The sequence below is a fragment of the Atractosteus spatula genome, chromosome 4 (genome assembly GCF_055471065.1).
Source record: "Atractosteus spatula isolate fAtrSpa1 chromosome 4, fAtrSpa1.hap1, whole genome shotgun sequence".
Taxonomy (NCBI): Eukaryota; Metazoa; Chordata; class Actinopteri; order Semionotiformes; family Lepisosteidae; genus Atractosteus; species Atractosteus spatula.
Window position 1 is genome coordinate 69,171,963 of NC_142709.1, and position 20,732 is coordinate 69,192,694.

Here is a 20,732-nt window from a genome sequence, read left to right on the forward strand (position 1 = left end):
GTCAAAATAAACCTTACCTGGGATAAGGGGCTTTATGACAAAGGACGGGTGCTAACAAGATTGCAAGCTGCCCGCATTCCTGGTCACTCCGTTGAAATGTCAAAAGCATTGGCTACTTTCTGCTTTGTGTCAGACTCTCATATTTAACATTCGGTTAGCAATTGACATTTCAGTGGGTTCTGCAACACTGCTTGCGCATGCATCTCGTAATGGTGGAGGTCAGAAAGACAGCGAAGACGAAAAGGATGACTCAAAGATCATCACATGTTTCAGGATGAACCTGTAATACCTAAGGATACTTTGCTGTGGGCTTGAGAGGACTTTCCTTTCAGAACCTGAGGTTTAAGAGAACGCTGAAGATTTCCGACAGGGTGTTTCTTTGGTCTTGCAACCCCTCTGGCTTTGAACACTGACCCCACTCTGCTTGCTCACTCCATTAGCAGACTTCAAGGCTTCGACACTGATGAAAAACTCGCTTTGGGTTTCCTGCGCCAAAAGGACAATGGAACTGCAGTAAATGACTCCTACTAACACGCAGTAACTACTGTTTCCTGACTGCTCTGCATGCGAATATTACTACATGTTTGCTACAATCTGAACAGTCATACAATTTCAGCTGCAGGAACAGCCAACAGTGAAGGAACAAGTGATTCGCTTTCCTTTTGTTTTCTGTTGTGTGAGGTGAGGGATGATGAAATTGATGAAATTACATCACACCCTGATTTAGAACGCATGCCTCAGGGATGTGCCATACTATTAAATCTATTAATAGAGCAGTACTGGGATGCTAACAGACCTCTAATTGGAATTCTTGTTTTGAAATGGAGCTGTGCTATGAAATAAGGTTTTGCATTCACCTCCCCTGCGACATACTGTACCTGCTTTGCTCTCTGCTGGGTTTCTTGCGGAGTGTGGCCTCCTGTTGCTCGTGGGATCGCCTGGCTCTTTGTCCTTGTTCCAGAATCTCCTTCGGAAATAAACTTCTCTCGTCAAAGGGTCCTTTCCCAGCTGTTGCACAGAGAAACACATCTCAATGTTTGGAAGATTCGACCTATTTTCAGAACGCAATGGCATCCTTCCCAGACGGTGATCTCCAGTTGCTCTAGTCCGAATGATTATTGTTTATATTACCATATGAATAGCAATACCTTGTACAATCAGTTAATAATTCAACTGTTCTTAATTATTGATGAATAAAAATCAAATTATGATATCAGATATGAGAGTTTTTTGATAATTTAAGAATGGATTCTTGGACACCTTTAAAAACCCTATCCTAGCAGCCTTGTTCAGAATTCATCATCAGAACTACACAAGAAAACAAATCTATAAAAGCATAATAGATAATACTGCAGACATAACACATCTTAACAATAATTTTCCAATATCTTTATTGAATGTTATTGTCTATTGACTTTGACGTTAAATAAATATCAGGATGGAAAATCTCACTCTCGGAAACCACTAAAATATCAGGGGGCTGTAGGGTCTTCTCATGTCCTTTCTCCCCAAAGTACCGGTGGGGGTTTATGACAAAATCCGGCTTTTCAATTTTCTCCACACGGCTGAGCTCCCCGACTCGCAGGGAGCTGAAAGTACCTGCAATGACACCACATGTAATTAGCGCAAACAAAACAGGTCAGCAGGCCAGAGGGAAAAAAGAGATATCTGCCATCCTGTGTGATACTTGAAAATGAAAAAGAAATTGAAAATAAATGGCTGCTAACATTACAATTAATTATAATCCTGTTTGTTTAATGTTGTTGAAAGACACAATTACCCATATATGTCCATATCATGTTTACCATAAAATTCTACCATAAATTTAAGTAATGTACATTTTGACAGGATAGCATTTAGAATTCACACATATATTGTATCTTACCAATAGAACTTCGCATTTCCTCATATGGTGAAAGTCTTTGGTCACTCTCTTTTAAACCTCTGCATTCTTGGTACCTTTTCCCTAAAATGGTGTTTTGCCATGGATTGGATCTGCGTAGCGGAAACATGATGCACATCAATAATAGGGAATGAAGGCTGACGTAACGTAGCGATTCTGAGCAGAAAAGTGTTTGTGTCTTTTTTGTTTTTTCCCTCTCCTTTGTCCTTGGAGACATCTGTGCTGCAACCACCTAAAATGAACCTAAAGTCTCCAGAGTAAGAGGTGACATATTCTTAGAATTCATTAGAGGGGCTATGCAAAGTGTTACCAGATGGTTACATACACTGCAAGTCATGCTAATGAATTGGATTTTCATGGACAAAGGTAAATTTATTGTAAGGAATGAAGACGTTTTAAGTGTCTGAAGGTGGCAATATATTAGTCATGGATAGCACTAGTTGATCAATTGTTGAACAGTAGTCATTCTCTCCTTTTTCTTTAAGATTTTCCTGCATCTCATTGCCTAGAAAAGCCATTACACTGCATCTGTGAAATTGTAAAAGCTGTTTTTTATCACCACAAGGGTTGCTTAAAATCAGATAAAGGCAGAATGAACATTCAATACAATGCTATGCTTCCACCTAGCAAACAGAGGATTTATGTTAACATAAAGAATTTACTTTTGTAATGAGTGAATATACAGTATATGAAAGAGTTGAAATTGCAAAGCATTTCATGTTGCCAGAAATATTAGAAATATTGCTGAAATCTTTTCATTTTTTTCTTGTGGAATCATGTAAGAGTATTGTTTGGTACTAATGTTATGTGCTGCAAAATATTATTAATAATAATAACAACAATAATTAGCTTTGAACTAATTAAAATGGCTCCCACTCCTAAAGAACTTCCTGTTCACCTTAACAAACAGGTGTATGCTGTACAATGTAAACAATTTGGCCTATGAAAACAACACATCAGGGTTCTTATTATTACATTTACTTTTTTGAAAATGTGCTTTAATTCAGGAAGACAGAGTTGAAAGAAAATTAAATTAATAAATTGACGTAAAGCTGGCTCCTTCGGCGCGTGTAACGTAAAGATCCTCGGTAACATTAATAAATCTTTTATAGTGAGAAAAACCTACAAAATGGGATGTTCCATTACATCTAATTCAGTGTCCATAGACTGGTCCAGGGAGCCATCTTCTAGGTCCTCTGAATTCTTTTCACTTGAGGTTTCTTCTGAGCCTGCATTTGACTTTTCATCTTCATGCTGTTCTCTCTCGTCCTGTAGGCATGTTGTGGGGACAGGAAGCTCACCGATGCCATCAATGCTCCAGTGTTCTTCCTAGAATTAGGCCCACAGGTTAAAGCAGAATTGCCCTAATAGAGGAATCTCTGATTCTGGTCCTAGACCAGTCCCAGTCCAGTTAGTCTTGCACAGTAGGTACCCTGCATCACGTATTTCTGAAAATTGGAAACACTTGCAGGTTATTGGCCAATTTTGCAACCAATTTGCTCCCTTGAAGGCAGAAGGATATTCGGGTATGTGTTCCAAATTTAATAAATTTTGTAAATCACAGGTTTTTGTATTAAGTCACAGGCTGAACTCATCACACATAAACTGAGCCACGCCTTTCAAAATTGATGGTTTCAAAGTGACCTAAAAAAAAACATGTATTTGAGCTCTACAAGACCAGGATTGGAGATTACCGCTCTAAATACAGTATTATATCACTCCTTCATTTGGACAGAAACACCCAAAATCTACCATTATACAAGAGCTCTCAAATACAGGACCAAAATCAAAAAGCAACTAACTTATTTAACTTGATAGTTAGGTAACAGTACAGTTCATCAAGATATAGACCTACTCAAGTCTCTTCCTGGTGGTCCAAAATCCATTAGGTTTCCTATATCCCTTTAAATCATTAATAGACTAAGGAGAAGGGATAATTTGGAGCTGTAAAACCTTAATTGGATCAATTTAACCATTCTCTGAGGTGTATGTTTTATACTATAATTTAAAAAGACAAGGAGACCAAAGGAAAACTTGGATTCAAGACCCCAAGGACCTGAGTTGGGAATGTCCAATGCAGGCTTTGATCTCATTTTCATTCCATAAACGCCAAACTTCTTGAATCACAACAGCCTAAAGCATTTGTTCATAAATGTCAGATCTTAATATTATGTTAAGAAGAATATGAAGCACTTAAAATGCAAGGTCTCCATAACTGTGAAAAGCTTATTGGTTTTATTTCATGGATTTATGGGGTTTTTGTAAAGACAAATGTATTGCTACATGAACACATGGAATAAGGAGGACTGACCTGTGCAATAGTTACAGGACAATCATTCCTTTCAAATTATTTCCAAATGTATTGTTGTCTACAGTAATCATCACTGTTTGCACAGTGAAATACCATTCCTGCTTACCTGTCCAAATATTCCTACAATTGATCCATTGATGTAGCTGACCACTATACTACAGTCCGCAGATGCAGAAATTAGAAGCAATTGTCCATTATGTACACATGTTTCAAGGTGACTGACACAGTCCACATGGGGCTGAAATCTTGTCAGCAAAGCCGGAGGTTGATTGATCACATTATCACTGGAATGAAGGCCGTACTCCTGATTGAAAGCCAAAAACAACATCATTAAAAGCTATTACATTCTTATGTGCACATTTCAATCAATAATACATAAGCAAGCTCAAATGTTAAGGGATTCCTGATGACAGACAAAGCTTTCAAACGCATAATTCACAGAAGATGATATTTTAATGTCTTATTGGATATTCTGAGGCAACAGAGCAAAAACATGCAACAGGCAAGGTTATAATGAAGACCTGATTTTGAAATGCTGTGTGACTTTTACTTTAAAATGTCTCCATGCACTTAGTACTGTAAATACAACTATTGTTATAATAAACTTATTTCACTAGGAATGATAACGCCCAAGATCAAAGTGTGATGAACTATTATGGCGCGGATATTGGCTTAACCCGCTTGGCTGAGGGCCGACCTCCTGGCCATAGGACAAGGAGGCCAGGACCCCCATGCAGGGAGACCACGGGGTCGCTGCAGAGGTGGAGCTGGGGTGGAGGTGGGATGCGAAAGTCGCACGCGAGGGAGAGAGATATCACGTTGGTATATATAGCATTCGGTGGAGGAAGGATGACGGGAGTGATTGCTAATTACTGGCAGCTGAGTACGATTGAGCGTGGTTGTTGTCATCCCTCCCAAACTTTCATTGTAAACTCCATTATTTATTACAAATACATACGCTGCTGTGCAACAGCGCTAAGTCATTTTAGACATAAGGAGTTACACCTCTTCTCAGTCATACGGCTAACAAGGGTACTTTTTGTACCACAAAACACTGGTGTATCGGGATTAATTGATATCTTAAAGCCAGCATTTCAGCTATTTACCATTGAATTGGTTCCTATATAAAGAAAAAAGAACACTGAGTAAAAAATAAGAACAATGCAAAATGTTTGGACAGCATTCTATTTATACCATTAGGTCTACTATAAAAAAGCAGTTCCAATATATTTTAATCCATTGTAGGAAGCACTTGGAAGACATTAGAATAGAAAAATCTAGAGTATTATTGCACTCTTTGAGCTGGTGACAAACCTGCTGGAAATAATAGCTTGACTTTGAAGTCAATAAGCAGGATTGGAATCCCTGCCACAATCACCCTTCCTTCCACACACTTCGATATTTAAAAAATTAAATTATGCTTAATTTCATTTACTGTATGATAGAGGATTATGAACAAGACTTTGGACACTGATTTTCTATAAGAAAGGGCATTTGAGCATTCCAGTTCTGATACTTTTTACTGTTTCAGGTCTGGAAATGTGAAATATTAGCTTCAGCCTTCAAATTTGTGAAATTCTTTCAGATGGACGTCCTGAAAAACGAGCTCTTGATATCAGCCACTCTTACCTGTATATCCCAGACCTTTACCCATCCATCAATATCTCCAGTGAAGAGGTACTGGCTTGATTTGTCGATACTCATGATAATGGAGCCCACATCCTTGTGAGCAATAAATTCTGCCACCAGACAGCTCTTCACTGTGTTCCAAAACCTCACAGTTCCTGAACCTCCACAAGAGACCAGGTTCGCACCATCTGAGACAGAGACAAAGAGAGAACAGGAGAAACAAACTGAACTGAAACTGAACTGAAATCAGCAGCTCCATCGCTGAGTTAATAAGCACTAATAATACAACATGCTAACACACTACAGGCCAGAAAGTATTGTGTTTTATGAACTAGATGCAATTTAATCTTTGCACTGAACTAGTAACATACGTTAATTTTTTTTCAGCTCAATGTAACTCGTGCATAAATGCAATAAAACCACTGTGTCTAGAAAACTAAAGCTTTGAGCACAGAAGTCACATTTTATTTCAAATAAGTTGGAATGATTAACATATACCTTCAAATTTTCTTCAGAACACGTTTTTGTGAGTTTTTTTATTTTAAACCTTCCTATTGTTCTGTCATGTTTGTTTAACTTACCTCCAGCAGCCACATTTTTCCTGGCTTCCAGGAATATCAGTCTAGTTATGTTGTAGTTACACTCAGTATCGGTTTCAGTCAAGACAAGAGAGCGGGTTCGCTTTCCTGAGTGCGTAGATGAGGACCGAGATCGATTCCCCAGCTTTGACAGGGCACTGTCTGCAGAATTAAGACCACCAGATAGATTGGGTTACAAAAACTTCAAACTGGGGTGTAATCTTCTGTATGTCTTTATAAAGAAAAAAAAATCTTGCAACTAACCTGACTTAGACTTGAAATTCCTTTTGCCGTCTGGATGAAGTTTGCGGAGAGCGTTTTCGGTGTTGTTGTTCCATATAATTATTTCCCCATCATAACTTCCTGCATAAGAAGAGCGCAGATTTTAAAATAGAGCGCACCTGTACAGCCAGCTTGTCATTCTTGATGCGTGAAAGAAGAGGTGCTTATTGTCAATAACTTGTCTTTGACTGCCAGTCATCTCAGATTTACAGTGAGGTAGTTTTTCAGGAATCAGATATGTCTAGTGCTAATCAGACGCCAGGCAGGCATCGCTTCAGTAGTCAGTTTCCGAATGAATGACAGGGATATGATGGTTCCATCTCCAATCCACAAGCACCCCCAGAGAACAGAGGTTCTGAGACAGAGAGTGTCATAGCAGTCAATGTTCAGATTTTACCATAAAGTTGTTGAACTGGCACTGTATGTGGTGACAAGGCTGGGCTACTGTGAAACACATTCCATCTCCCACCAGACTGGGGACATAAAAAAATCCATCCAGTTTCCTCCAAGTGCTAAACAGTTGCTTATCAGTGATACTACGCAAATCTACTACCTTCAGCTCCGTTCAATAAAACATAAAGTAGAAATAAAATTAAAACAGAGTTACTAAGGCCCCTGTGGCCAGGCACATATTTCTAATTTTTTATTTTCCCCCACATGTTTTTCAGTTAATTGTGCATTGTGAAAAGATAACAGAGTGATTTTAACGGCGCTGAACGGGAACAGAAGATACAGTACAGACGATTGTGAAGGAAAATGACCTTTGTACATCATTCATACTGCGCTATTAACTGACGGAACTTCCATTAGCAGCAGATTATCTCCGTCATTTCTTTTGCATCGAGAGATGGCCTTTCAGCTAAATCATTCTGTTTCAATGTAAGGGTCCAGCTCTACCAGCGCTGAGGAGCTCTAAAACCACACACGGCTGAAGAGCTCCTGGATCTCTGTGTGCGGTGCAGGTCATTCTGACAGACAAGGTGAAGCAAAGCCTTGAATGGAGAAAAGGAAAGTGCCGCACAGGCTGTCTGCTATCAGGTGCTGCATGGCCTTTTTTCAGGTTTAATGAGAATCCGCGCGCCGACACATCCCAGCAGCAAGATCTTCCCTTGCATTTTGATTCACAGCCTGCAAAGCAGATTTCGCTCCTCGCGCTAATAAACATAATTTAATTTGCAAATTTGCATAATCCAGAGAACATGCTTCTGTTCCGGGTGGCTTGTTAGTTATTCTCACTCCACTCCTATTATCCTTTGTATTCTCTGTGCATAGGCAACTCACAACAAAGCTGGAAAAGACTACCATTGCTATACACCGGACACACACATTGGAAGGCAAGAAGCCCTGCTTGGAACTGTTTCCTTCCTTATCCAGCAAGAGCTGATAGCAATACAATATAGTTTAAAGAGCATGAGGGGGTGAAATGGTGACAAGAGCAATTAATGCTCCTGTCTCTCGGAGATTAGGTGCTGGGTAATTCTGGCATGCGGCACCTCCTGTAGGGAGGCTGCATGTTCTCTCTGTGTTCATGTGGGGGCTCTCTAGCTGCTTAGGTTTCCTTCCACCTCCCTGAAACACACAGGCTAGGATAATTGGTCTCTCGAAATTGTGTTTGTGTACACTGCGGTGGACTGACATCCCATTCCGGGAACAGCCCCCCGCTTCCTGAATGGGACTGCTAAGGCCCTAACCGGGAGCAGCCTTTTCACTACGGATGTACGGAAGCAGGAAAAATGATTCCTAACCTCACAGAGAGCAAATAGATCAGTAATCAGTTTAAACAGCCAGGGAAAAACAAAGGAGCTTCTCTCTAGCTGGGGACTAAAACAATTCTCTGAAATACACAGTCATTCAGCTGCTTCTGTTTGCTCTCTTAACTCCTCTACAGGTAATTGGTTTTACTTTAGCTTCTACCGTCCATAAAAAATGTTCGTTCGTTGACTTTCAAAACTCTTTTTGTACTTCTACTTTCTTTGGAACAGAATACTTTGATAGCAAGTACCGTTGGGTTAATTACGTTTTAATTGCACATAGAAATCAGACTCCTCATTAAAATGTGCCTGTCCCTTATTGTCAAAATAAGCTGTGAGTTAAAGTCACAATAAAGCTATGATGTTATTTAACTGAAACAGAATAGCATGTATAAAAGAGAATTAAACAAAATACCAAAAATACCAAAATAAAGATCTCTAAGCATGCAAACATATCAGGGTATTTGTACTGTACTAAACAGCATCCATTTTTTTAAAAATAGAATCTGTTACTTTATATTGAACAGTATTTTGAGGAAATTGCTTCAGGCAGATGCCGAAACAGAACAATCAGGTTGAATCTTCTTTATTTTGTTTTAAAAGCCAGTGAATATGCAAATTGGAGCAGAAGACTCCCCGAAACAGTCGCAGACAAATCCCACTATTGTAGGATCTCAAACTATGTAAAACTTGATGTCATGTACACTTGCATTCAAGATGATAAACGTGTATATATATATTTTACGATAAACAAGAAACGAAGCGGCAGTGCGGAGTGGTGGTCAAGGGATTTCGTGGATTCACTTCCAGGGTGGGCTCTGTCTTCTGCAATGTTGAATAAGATACTACACTCATATCGGTCCCATAAAATGATGATTTCTATAAATGGTGTAGCTATTATTAAGGCTATTATTCTGCTTAGAATTAAGTTCAGAAAGAGGCTGCTGGCTGCTTAACTCTTTTTTTAGTCAGCTGCTGATATAATGTGACTCTGTAATGAGCTCCCAATTATAATTTTGATTGATCCATGAAATACAGCTGTACTTCTATCGACGTCACTGAATATCAAGGAGTATTCAGAGTTGCAGCTACTAAATACCAACGAACAGACTTTCTGAGTTTGTCCCATCTCCGTCTCGCCTGTGGCCATGTGCCTTTGTGCATGTTGCACATTGGAGCAGTGCGAGACTAGATGGAACCCTTTCCTTTTCTTCATCTGTGACGGTTGGACATCCTCTGACACAGAGCCAGCGGCCCACGATTGGACACCTCAACCGGATCCGCTATTCCACTCCCCGTGACACTTTAAAAATCTCATCCTGACTGTGTCTGGCCAAGCATCTCGTTCCAACGAGTGTGCATCTAATGTTCACATTATAACCCCTGAGAATTTAAATTATTCTTCATATTTAATTATTCTAAATGAGTTTGTGTTTGATAAAGATTAGATTAGGAAAGTAATTGAATACCTACTTGGACTTTCCAGCATATAAATGTTGATGTAATGGTATGAGGCTGATTAACAGCAAATCTGACTACTACCTCAAGTGTTATAGTCAATGTATATAGTCTTGTATCATATTAGCTTGCTGTCTTAATAAAACCGCATATTGTATTCTTCAAAACCATGTGCGTGCCACTGTTGTTCAGATTGAGTGGTCTCTAGTATCCATAAAATTCTCCATGAGTTTACCATTCCAGTTTCTGTTCTTTTCTATAAATTCAAATCATTGCAGTGGTTACGGATGTTTTGGATAAAGGCATCAGCCACGTGAATTAAAAGTTATTGATCATGACGCTAGCAGAATCAAACAAAAAACATAACATTTAAACAAAATGTTTAATGTGTTTTCAGGATAGAGTACCAGTACAAAACACAAAAGATACCTGTGACCAAGGTCTGTGGAGGCAAGAAAGCTGCACAGAGGATGTCATCCTGGTGCTGGAGCCCCCCTTTCCATTCGGAAGGCTTCACAAAAAACTGTGTCAGGCTGTTCAGTCGAAACACGGTAATCATTCTGGAGAGGGTAGAGATATGAGCTGTAAGGATTTACAAGATGTCAAGTGTGGAAGGATATTGCAAATGTTAGAGAAATGGATATCTGCATGGAGAGGACAGTGAGACAGGCACCAGGGCACTAGTGAAAAGTATGTGGAGGTGCATTGAAAACCAAGAACTGGAGTACCCAGCCATGCTGTTGATCCCATTACCCTGGCTTTGTTCAATAAAGGGCTGAAGCAGATCCTTGGATCAATTACATAAAAATGACCATATGGGCTAGATGGACCCAAAAGCATAGTCGTGTTTGAAAAATTCTATGTTGAACTAAATATCACATCAAGTATGCATCACAGAGATTTGTTATCAGTGCCTACAGACTCCGTACAAGCTTCTTGAGTGTGCCACCATCAGAGAGTTGGAAAGTAGAAATACACAGTTCTCGTTTTTTAATCCCGACCACTGCACAGTAAATCATGACTGGTGTAAAACAATGTCGACACACCTTTCCCATCCCAGAACTAACACTGTCCTCTTGAGTACCAAGATCTGGGAGATCTCCACCGCTTGGTCTAAACCAGCACTCAGTTTATGATGGCAGTGCCCATTGAAATCCCACACCTAGGAATTAAACAGACACAGCAACAATCTGAAAGAAAACATGTCATTTCTTTGTACCACCACTGATAAAATACCCATCCCTATTTTAAAAAGAAGCTCTATAGAGATATCTTTATTATTAATGTCATTCCTAAATGTCACCCATCCATTATCGAGAAGCTGGTTAGGAATCACAGCAGCCTTGAGGAGGCACGGGGTGTGGGGAGTGACTACAAATCAATACGAGTCATTTCACAGCTGCCCGGTACTGCCAGAGCTGACGTTTAAATCACATTTAAAAAGAGTAACCTGGTGAAATACAGTAGCTTCGGCAGAATATCCTGCTGAGAAATATCGGAGAGAAGGTGAAGCTGACAACCCTCCAGTGTCTTTTGGGAAGATGCTGCTGCATGAGGGACGGATGACAACATCTTCTACACTGACCTTTACCATCCCATCTGTGGCTCCGGTGAACAGCCTGGTACCAGTGGCGTCAAGCGCCATAGCGGAGATCTCAGCATTGCCATGGCACCTGGTGAACTGCTTAATCTTCTGTCCTGTATCTATCATCCAGCAAGTAACGGTCGAGTCAGCATCAGAGCTTATTACCTTCAAAAACAATGAAGCAAAGAAATGCACTTTCATTTTCCTGCAGCAGGATCATTTAGGGATCAGAGCAGTTCACTTTTGGGGTTACTTCAGTTGTTGCTACAATAATTCATTTAAACTCTGCTCTGCAAAAGTTTGTCTTTTGTTTTGGTACAATAGGTTTTGTAGCAATATAGTACTGCCACATTCCAACAATGCACATTCCTAGATTTATTTATTTCTATAATATGTCATGTAGAGAGCTAACAGTTTTACCCCTGCCTTTGTTGCGGTTTTACACTTCTGGGAAAAGAAAACAACTGAACTAGTTCACAAAATGAGCTGGTGAACTTACCACTGTTTGACTTGGTCACTAGAGTGGAAAGTCAATCTTCTAAGACATTGTGACAGGGATTCACAGCACATTACTCGCATTGCCAGATCTGCTACTGGTTGCAAAAATGTTCTGTCCTACATTTAGCGGGGCAGAAATACAGATAGAAACTCACCTGCTTAAACACTGGATTGTAGAGAACACAGCTGACAGGTTTTGCATGGCTTGTGACTCTCTGGCCAGTTTCTTGTTTGACTTCTAGAAGCGTAATCTGGTTGTTGAAGGTTGTCAGAAGCTTCCCGTGCTCTTCATCAAAGTACAGTACCGTATGGAAGTCTACACATTTGGGGAAAATGCCAGCTATGCGTTGAATGCACAGCTGATGATGCACATCCCAAACTCGCAAAACCTTAAAAATAGCAAAGTATGTTGGAATTTTCTTTCTTCTGAAGACCAAAACACAGCTTTCAGTTATTTTTCACATTGCAAAAGTTGTGAACAGAACAAAAACATACACAGCCTGCATCCTATGACAAGTGACTTAACTATGAGTTTAACTCAAGGTTTACTGTCAGTTATAAAAATAATAATAATAATAAAAGTGATGAACCCAAATGGCTGAAGCATAGCAGCACCTCTATATAGCACAATCATGTGGAGAAGTAACAGGTTACAAAATATTGCATTAAAGGGGATTTTGAGGAGTCCAGATTGTGCAAGTCCATTAGCCAGGACACCACAGTTAACACTAGCACTCTTGCAAACAGTGCCATGAGATATTAAATTAGCAAGTGGCTAAGATTTTGAGGTTATCATTTCGTTTAAAGGCCGACAGCTCCTACAGCACAGTGTCCCCAGTCACTTGGAGACCAGGTTTGGAAATTCAGGCCCAGAAGGAAGGGCGCCACATATCGTCTTCAATAAGGATGGCCTATATGCTACTCAATGAAACACACAATATAAACATTACTGCATGGTAGTTACCTAGACTAGCCATTAATCATTTTGAGATTCTGTTTGACACTGATTCAATTATATTACAGCGCAAAAATATTCTGTTTTCTGTGCTCAGATTAACACAGCAACTGTTTGGTTTGTGTTAGAAGGAAAAAAGACAAAAGCGAATCACCTTGTCCTTTGAAAAGCTTAAAAGTTGCTTTTTTGCAATGATGAACTGCACTGCTATGACACTGGCCATGTGTCCCTGCAGAACCCCAGTGGGCTTGGAAATCACATAAGGATTCCAAAGGCAAACTTTGTTGTCAATACCAGCAGTGGCTGTAGGGAAGCAAGGAGAAAACTCTAAAAAGGCATGTATAACTGTTTGCCTGAATTCAAGCTCTTTAAAAATATGTTATATACAGCAACAGAAGCTTGAAGTGACAGGATATCATTTTGTAATATACTGACTAAGGCAAAACATCAGAGAGAATTAAAACAACCTTAAGTTACAAACCACAGGGTGCTTCGCACATGTGAAACCAAAATGTACACGGCCTCAGTGACTTGTTGGCATTCCTGGAACAAGGGGGTCTGAGATTTGCCATCCTTACGATTAAAAACCTGCTGTTGCTTAGCATTCTATTTTCTTTGATTCATTTTCATTAGGAAATCTGTAATTAGTCCCCCATTGGTTAGGAGGAAAAGAAAAGGAGCAGGATTAATACAAAGGTTACTGATACTACAACTGCCACTGTTTATATCATTAAAGAAATCCCACTGTGACTAACAAAAGTAATTAGCACAGGAATGACTGTGGGTGAGGGTGATGTGTAGGGGGTGTTTATAGACTTCATCTTAGTGACCAAAAAAAAAGCTTGATTAAATAAAATAAAATGAAATAAAATTAGCTCTAGAGAAGAGAAGAAATGTACCAATTAAATTCATTCCTGGGTGGTAGTCGAAGTCGTTGATGCCTTTGCTGATGTGGAAAATGGTCGTGCGAAGTGGGGCGCCTTCGTTTTCCTTCCAAGCCAGCACTACGCTGTTCACAGCGCCAGTCGTGCAGGAGATAAAGGCTTCCAAATTGCCCAGGTACTTCACTGATTGAACACAACCGAGTCACCTCACAGTTTAACAACTGGATTTAGAGGACAAACATTCCCCCGGTCTGCTCGTCCAGTCTGCTTGCCCTGCCTAAGCAATTTAACTCGAAAACAGAGCTTAAATCTCAAATTGGTCATTGTGAAAAAACCCCTCAAACTAAACTTAAATTTGTTTAAAAATCATTTTGTATGTCAGGGTTACCTACTGTATGCAACACCTTTCACTGTTCCCATCAACTTTACTCACCAGTCCTACACTGCGTAACTTTTTTCCAATCAAGTTAAACACATGCTGCTGTATCTCTGGGGCTCTCATGGACAAGGCTATAAATACTAAAATAATTAATGACATAATTAAGATACTGTGGTTATGCAGTTTTCTCTATACCTACTGCAGTGTTGCCATGGTTACACAGAAACTCCCTCATTTCAGAAGCAGCATGCTAATCGTTAAATAAAAGGGAGCCATTGACTGAAAAACATTTTAAAAAAATCAATATGATACAAACTTATTAGTTTTGTGCCATAGGCGCGAGTATCAGGACAATACATACAGTATATAAAACACCCAACAATAACAAAGCCGATTATAATGAGATCACATTCCATTTCAGAAATATTTTTTTAAAGGAGGTAAGGACATTATGGTCATCTGAGAGGTACAGTGCCTGAATCACCTCTTAGCTCTGTGTGCTACTGACATAGGTTGGTTAACCATACGCTGTACTGGATCTCGGAAACAACATCCAAGTTCACACAGTACTTGTACTAGAAGGATAACTGCTAGAAGATTTTCATTTATTGTGGCAGCATGCTCCAATCAGCCAAATTGGGCCTTCACAACTATACTAGACACTGAAGTGACTAGAGAAGTAAGCCAATGGGAATATTTAAAATCTTGAAGGTTTCCATAAAACTGGAACTTCAACGTTGCCGAGATAGCCCTATTGACAGAACGGCAAGAGGCTGCTATCATCACGACCACAGACATTACCAAGAGGTTTGTGTGACAGCTGTAACAAAATTGGTTTTCCTGTCACAGTGCAGTGATTCAAAGCTGCAGCAGCACGACAAGGACAGTTTAACAGGCACGTAAGGGAATGTACTGACCAGCTTCTTTAAGCTGGGGCTCACTGTGTGAAAATGAATAAGCATGACAATTCTGCAACTTCCAGGACACCGATACTTAGAAAAGTACCTGCAATGAATCTGAGTCAATGCAGCATTGATGTTGAATAAGTATATTGTTGCGCTAATGTAGCTACCTCGTCGAACCCAGCTGCTCCTGTGAGCCCTGTGTCTCGCAATATAGCAGCTCCTGTGGCAGCCACTGACAAGCTCGGGCCACTTAATGATTATTACTGAGTCCGGATCAGCTGTGTTGGTTGGCCTCTCAAATAGCAATATTTGTGCAGTTGTGAAACAAATTCCATTCACCTGCAAAACAAAAAAATCTGGAACATGTTTTACCATATACGTGCTGTTTGAACACAGTTAAAAACTTCAACAGGTCACGAATCTGGTACTAATTACAGTAGATGGATTGCAAAAATGAAAAAGAGCCATATGTTGTACTGAATTAGTTATTTGTTCTAGAATGTGCACTCTGCCTTCCAAGATGCTGAGTAGTTACTGTACATATACTGTACATACTTAATTTCTGTCTTCTCCTTTTCTGTTAAAATAAAATAAACATTTTTTTTTATTGGTATTGAAACGGATGCATCTGTGCCACTATGTCAGTCAAGGCCACAATTTAAAGTGAATGCACCCAGATAAGGTCACAAGTTTTTAAAAATATTTTAAAAAACATCCATCCTTCTTTTTCTCTTCAGTTCAAAAATGTTTTCAGGATACAGATTTACTGTAAAGCCTGTGGCTTATGGTACTGTACCTCTCCACCAACATCTCCAAAGCTCAGCACTGCCTCATCTGCATCTCCTGGGTTGTACCAGTAGTCCATACTTATTGGTGTTTGCTCAAGGTCCTGGATTTTATATTGGCAGGAGAACTCCTGCTTAGACAGTAGGTCATAGAAGCAAATTTCTTTGCTGGTAAATCCAACAGCTATCTGTTGGAGAGTATGAAAAAAACACATCAATGAGCAGGCTGCTGCGTTCAGAGTCCTTATTATGAGCATCTTCATTCAAAGCAAAACAAATGAAACAAAACAATCTATCACATCCATTTTTAATCACCAGTCTTCCCAGCAGGCCCAAGGGTGTGGCCACAAGGCAGGACTACACTCCAGGCAAGATACCAGCCTATTGCCAGGCACACACACACACAAAGGCCTTCACTCACACTCGCAGTAAATCAGAGAAACTGATTCATCTGCATCGCAATTCTTGGGACAACTGGGAGGAAATTAGTGTACGTGTAGAAACCCCACTCAGACACGTGAACATGCATACCATACTCCATGCAGACAGAGCCAGGAACCTAGAACTGGGACACAACAGCACAGGGCCACCATTAAATTCTACCAATTCAGTTTCAAATCAGATTACAAAAATTTCAAACAATTTGAGAGTTCTAATTTAATATTTACTATATAAAGTTTTCATTCCTTCTGTAGATTTTATTGAACCAGAAGAGAAAGTTTAAGATTATTTCTGCACCACTGGGTACAGTGACACTCTGTATACCTTGTTGACATTTGGTAACAAAGCCAGACTTGTCACCCAGAGGTCTTTGAGTTTAACAGAATCGGTGGCGATGCGGATCATTTTCTGAGGCGTAAGGCTGTCTGTCCAGATTCCCAGCAGCCCCTCTCTGCTAATGGTCAGGTATCTGCTGGAGCTCCTCAAATACGCAATCTTCTGGATCGGTTCCTTGTGCGCCGTTGGGAGGAGTTTTATATCCTTCCACTGCGGAACCACGGAGGTTTTTGTATGCTCATCTCTCTCGTACAGTTCCAGGAGCAGAAAGGAGGTCAGCTTGTCCCAGGTGATAAAACCTTCTCGCGTCACATCAATTTTATCAAAAAGCTCTCCATACTCATCCTTGGTGCCTCGACCAACCAGTGAAGATGCTTTATCTACAAACACTTCTCTGATCACACACACAGGTTCCTTTAAGTCAGGTAACTAGAGCAAGAGACAAAAGAGGGCAGAGGCGCATGTAACAAAGGCGTGAAAGAATGGAATCTATAATTACCAACAGAATCCGTGCATGTGTTTACATGTGATCTTTCTTAGATCTTAATTATCAACATTGAATAAGTAACAATGTACTGTATATGAGTGTGTAACCACATAAGAAACTAATAACCCACATTATAAGAAACAATAGTGAACAAGTCCATCTACAACTCATATCTACAGAATGTGTAGTGTTATTGCCCCTTGAGGCTCTTTCTCTCATTTGCAGGTTGGAACAATCCAAGGCATGACATTCTGTTGCCCTAGCTGTGTGGTAAAAATCAATACTTTAGATGGCAAAGGAAAGGGGACAGACTTGCTGCTCAACTGTGCTTGATGCTGAACACAAGGGAAGTTAAGTATTCTCCTGTCTGGAGAATTTAATAGCACAGATATTTGCTGTAGGTGCTCCCCTCTGAACACTCACCTTTGCAGATGAAAAAGCAATCCTAGAGCACAGGGGGCAATAGCCAACAGAAGGGGCAAATGATATATGTGCACTCAGTGAGGTCTGAGTTTCAGGAAGGTTCTCCTGTGACAATACGCCAAGTCTAGGAGTTGAGAGGTGGAGCTCACCAGTGCACAATCCGCTTTGTAAAGCATGTAAGAAGAAAATAACAGCAACACATTCTAAACACGTTCTAATCGGCATTAAAATGAACAGAATGTTTTTATCTCAACAAAACCTCAAGAAATTCACATGGACTGTCACACGAACACCTTTCAACAACCTCTGGTGTAAAAGCATAATTTTATATAGTTTTAGCTACATAAACACACAATCACATTTTTTAGGCTTTTTTTTATAGGCAGGGAGACGGAGAAGTTTGTCTGAGCTTACCAAGAAAAGCATCTGCATTTTCAGGAAATCCTTCATGCTTAGTCTGTTTTCTATAAACTCAGTCTCTTTCTTCTCTCTTGTATCCATTTTGTCAGGAACTTGGGTTGCCATTGTGCTCTCATTCTCTGAAAGGTGTAACTAACCTGTAAAACCCCATACCGCTGAAACTCACAGCCACCATTGCCAAAACAATCCTTTGAAAATGCTTCATTATACAGAGTTAGACAAACTACTGAGGGGCCCTTATTTATTGTTGTGGTAAAAACAAATCTTTTCACATACTGATAAAGGAAGACCTTGCAAATGTATGGTTGAACATAAGGAAATTAATGACTTCTGACTTTAAGCTTACATAAAGACTTTTACATAATATTTCTATTGAAAATAAATACTTGTATTTGTACAGAATCATTCGCAGTTATTATCCAGAGATGCTCAAGAAACATTTTAGCTTAACAAAGTGAGATTTTTGTGTTTGTAGATGGTACCAATAGAAACAAGCATCAAGGTCACTACTGAATGTTTTCTGGATGTCCTTAGGGTCTTTTCAATGAAAAATAAGGATCACTGCCTCTAAAATGCAATAGGATCCCAGTCATCTACAAATACAATCAAGGCTGAAGGAGCACAGCAGCTACTGTTTTGCCCTTGAAAAGAATTGACGGAAAAAAAAAACATTGCTCACCAATTTCATAATATTGATTATAAAAGAAAAACCAAAAACGATGTGCTCACCTGAATAACCTCAAAGCATTAGTCAATATTAAGATAAGAAACGACTGCAAGTACATACAGTATTCAACCTTCAACTTCTTCCAACTTCCAACTGAATGCAAAATAAGTTCCTAATAGGAAAAACTATACTGGCCCGCTTATATCATAAAGGTCTAAACAGTTACATGACCAGAAATAAAATCTTTTGACCCCTTCCATTCACGGCTACTGTAGCAATCTAAAAAATAAACAATCATAGTGAAAGCATGTCCAGGAAGAAACTAGACGTACATTGATTCAGACTGAACTTCAAGCAAAGAAAAAAACAAATCTCATATGTTAAATGTGTAGCCTACCTAGAAACTACCAAAGGTTTTCACATCCAAAGACATCCTTAGAGTTGCAGGAATGTAATTTCAGCTCAGTTTTTGAAACATCTCTCTTTAAAATCAGTATCCAGCGGCGTGTGCAGGAGGCAAGTTGTGGATTAAAAGCAGCACAGTAAAAACTCTGCCTTTTCTTTTCTTGCAATGCCTTGGAAACGTTTCCTGGCAACCAGGAGTTGAGACTGTTGTGTTTGTGCGTCTTGCTTCTGCTCCATTCAAACACGGGACACTGGAGAGGTACTAATCTCAGCTGAGAACACCCACTGATAGAGAACAATGTGAGCCACACATTACATACAGTGACCTGAAAACAGCCTTCAGAGTAATGACCCGTTTTCAATGATTTTGTCAGCCCGTACAGTCATAATGTGTCAAAGCTCTTACAATTCAAAAGGTCACTGTAGAATCCACCGTCCATTGGACCGTTTTGCTACACACTGTACTGTTTGGTCTTCCTCTTAAATGTAGGTCAGTTCAGATCTGGTTTCTCTCAGCCACTGGAAGAAGAATCACCGATGCAACACCTAAAACGTTTGTTGCAGTTACTGCACTAGGCTTGTGGAATGTTTCCCCTCTCCTGCATTCCTTGTTTTCTTTAAAAAAAAATAATGCCACGCTTGCTGTAATATCTGAAACCTTTATCCAGATTTTCTTCATGGTCAAGTTCTTGATCCAGAAAAAAAAAATTGCCAGGCACCTATTCAAAACAATAAACATACGATGGTTTTCTCCTTATGTTTACGATCAACTCCTTGCATTTGTACAGTGTTTTTCCATCTCAAAGAGCTTTATACTGTAAATAAAGGATAGGACCCACTTCTTTACCACTGAAGTGCAGCACCCACCTGGATGGCACATGGCAGCTATTTTGCACTGGCTACCACGCTACACAGCAGCTTAGATGGAAAACCGAGAAACTGCCTTACCCATTGAATTAAGGGGGAACTTTAGGCAGGCTACATTGTGCAAGTAGAGGAATTGAGCCAGCAATAAGAGGTTAAAACTCATACTCTCTTACACAATGCAATTTTCTTTAATGACCAGACAAGCAAAACCTCTCATCCATTTATCTCTTCAGAAGGACAGCACAGTCTCCCCAGCCAACATACTGCAACATCGCTCAGGGAATTCTCGTCACGAAGGAAAAGCACCACCTGCTGGTCCACCAACATCAGTTACAGGACCTTCTCGGAGGAACTAGCCATGCTGGGGTTTTGAGGTTCTGACAAAACCAGACTAGATTCACAGGGATAGGGAACTCGAGTTCTTCTAGTGACAGGTTCCTGTACATGACACCCAACTTACATCAATGAAAACGACCGATTTGACTTCTTATACACTTAATAGGTTCAATTAAGTCAATAGGGCCCGAAAAACAATGAAAGCCCAAAATGCAGCACTTCGGAACCAAGGTTACCTACCACCATGTAGTTCAGTTTTTATACAGGGGGCAATTTAGAGGCACAAATTAACCTACTGTAAATGTTTTTCAAATGTTGGAGGAAACTCCAGCCTTTCAGCGCCCATATAAAACCCATGTAGACCCAGACAGAACAAACAAAAGGCATCCGAGGCGATAACTGAATCCAGGACACAAGAGCTGTGGGTCAAGAGTTGGGCCACATATT

At 39.9% G+C, this 20,732-nt stretch overlaps 1 protein-coding gene across 1 annotated transcript; it reads right to left on the reverse strand.

Annotated features, from left to right (window-relative positions):
* Nucleotides 1-342: 342 nt before the first annotated feature.
* Nucleotides 343-18,115, reverse strand: LOC148836963 (cilia- and flagella-associated protein 337-like). Its single transcript, XM_088914218.1, has 19 exons — nt 18,005-18,115; nt 16,669-17,109; nt 15,915-16,091; nt 15,286-15,457; nt 13,850-14,017; nt 13,105-13,253; nt 12,151-12,384; nt 11,498-11,662; nt 10,959-11,074; nt 10,342-10,472; nt 6,686-6,784; nt 6,425-6,583; nt 5,844-6,031; nt 4,321-4,518; nt 3,030-3,232; nt 1,886-1,995; nt 1,453-1,599; nt 879-1,008; nt 343-508 (listed from the first exon to the last, which is right to left on the reverse strand). The coding sequence occupies exons 1-19, from the start codon at nt 18,113-18,115 to the stop codon at nt 343-345; spliced, it is 3,264 nt and encodes a 1,087-aa protein (XP_088770344.1).
* Between the last annotated feature and the right edge of the window lie 2,617 nt (nt 18,116-20,732).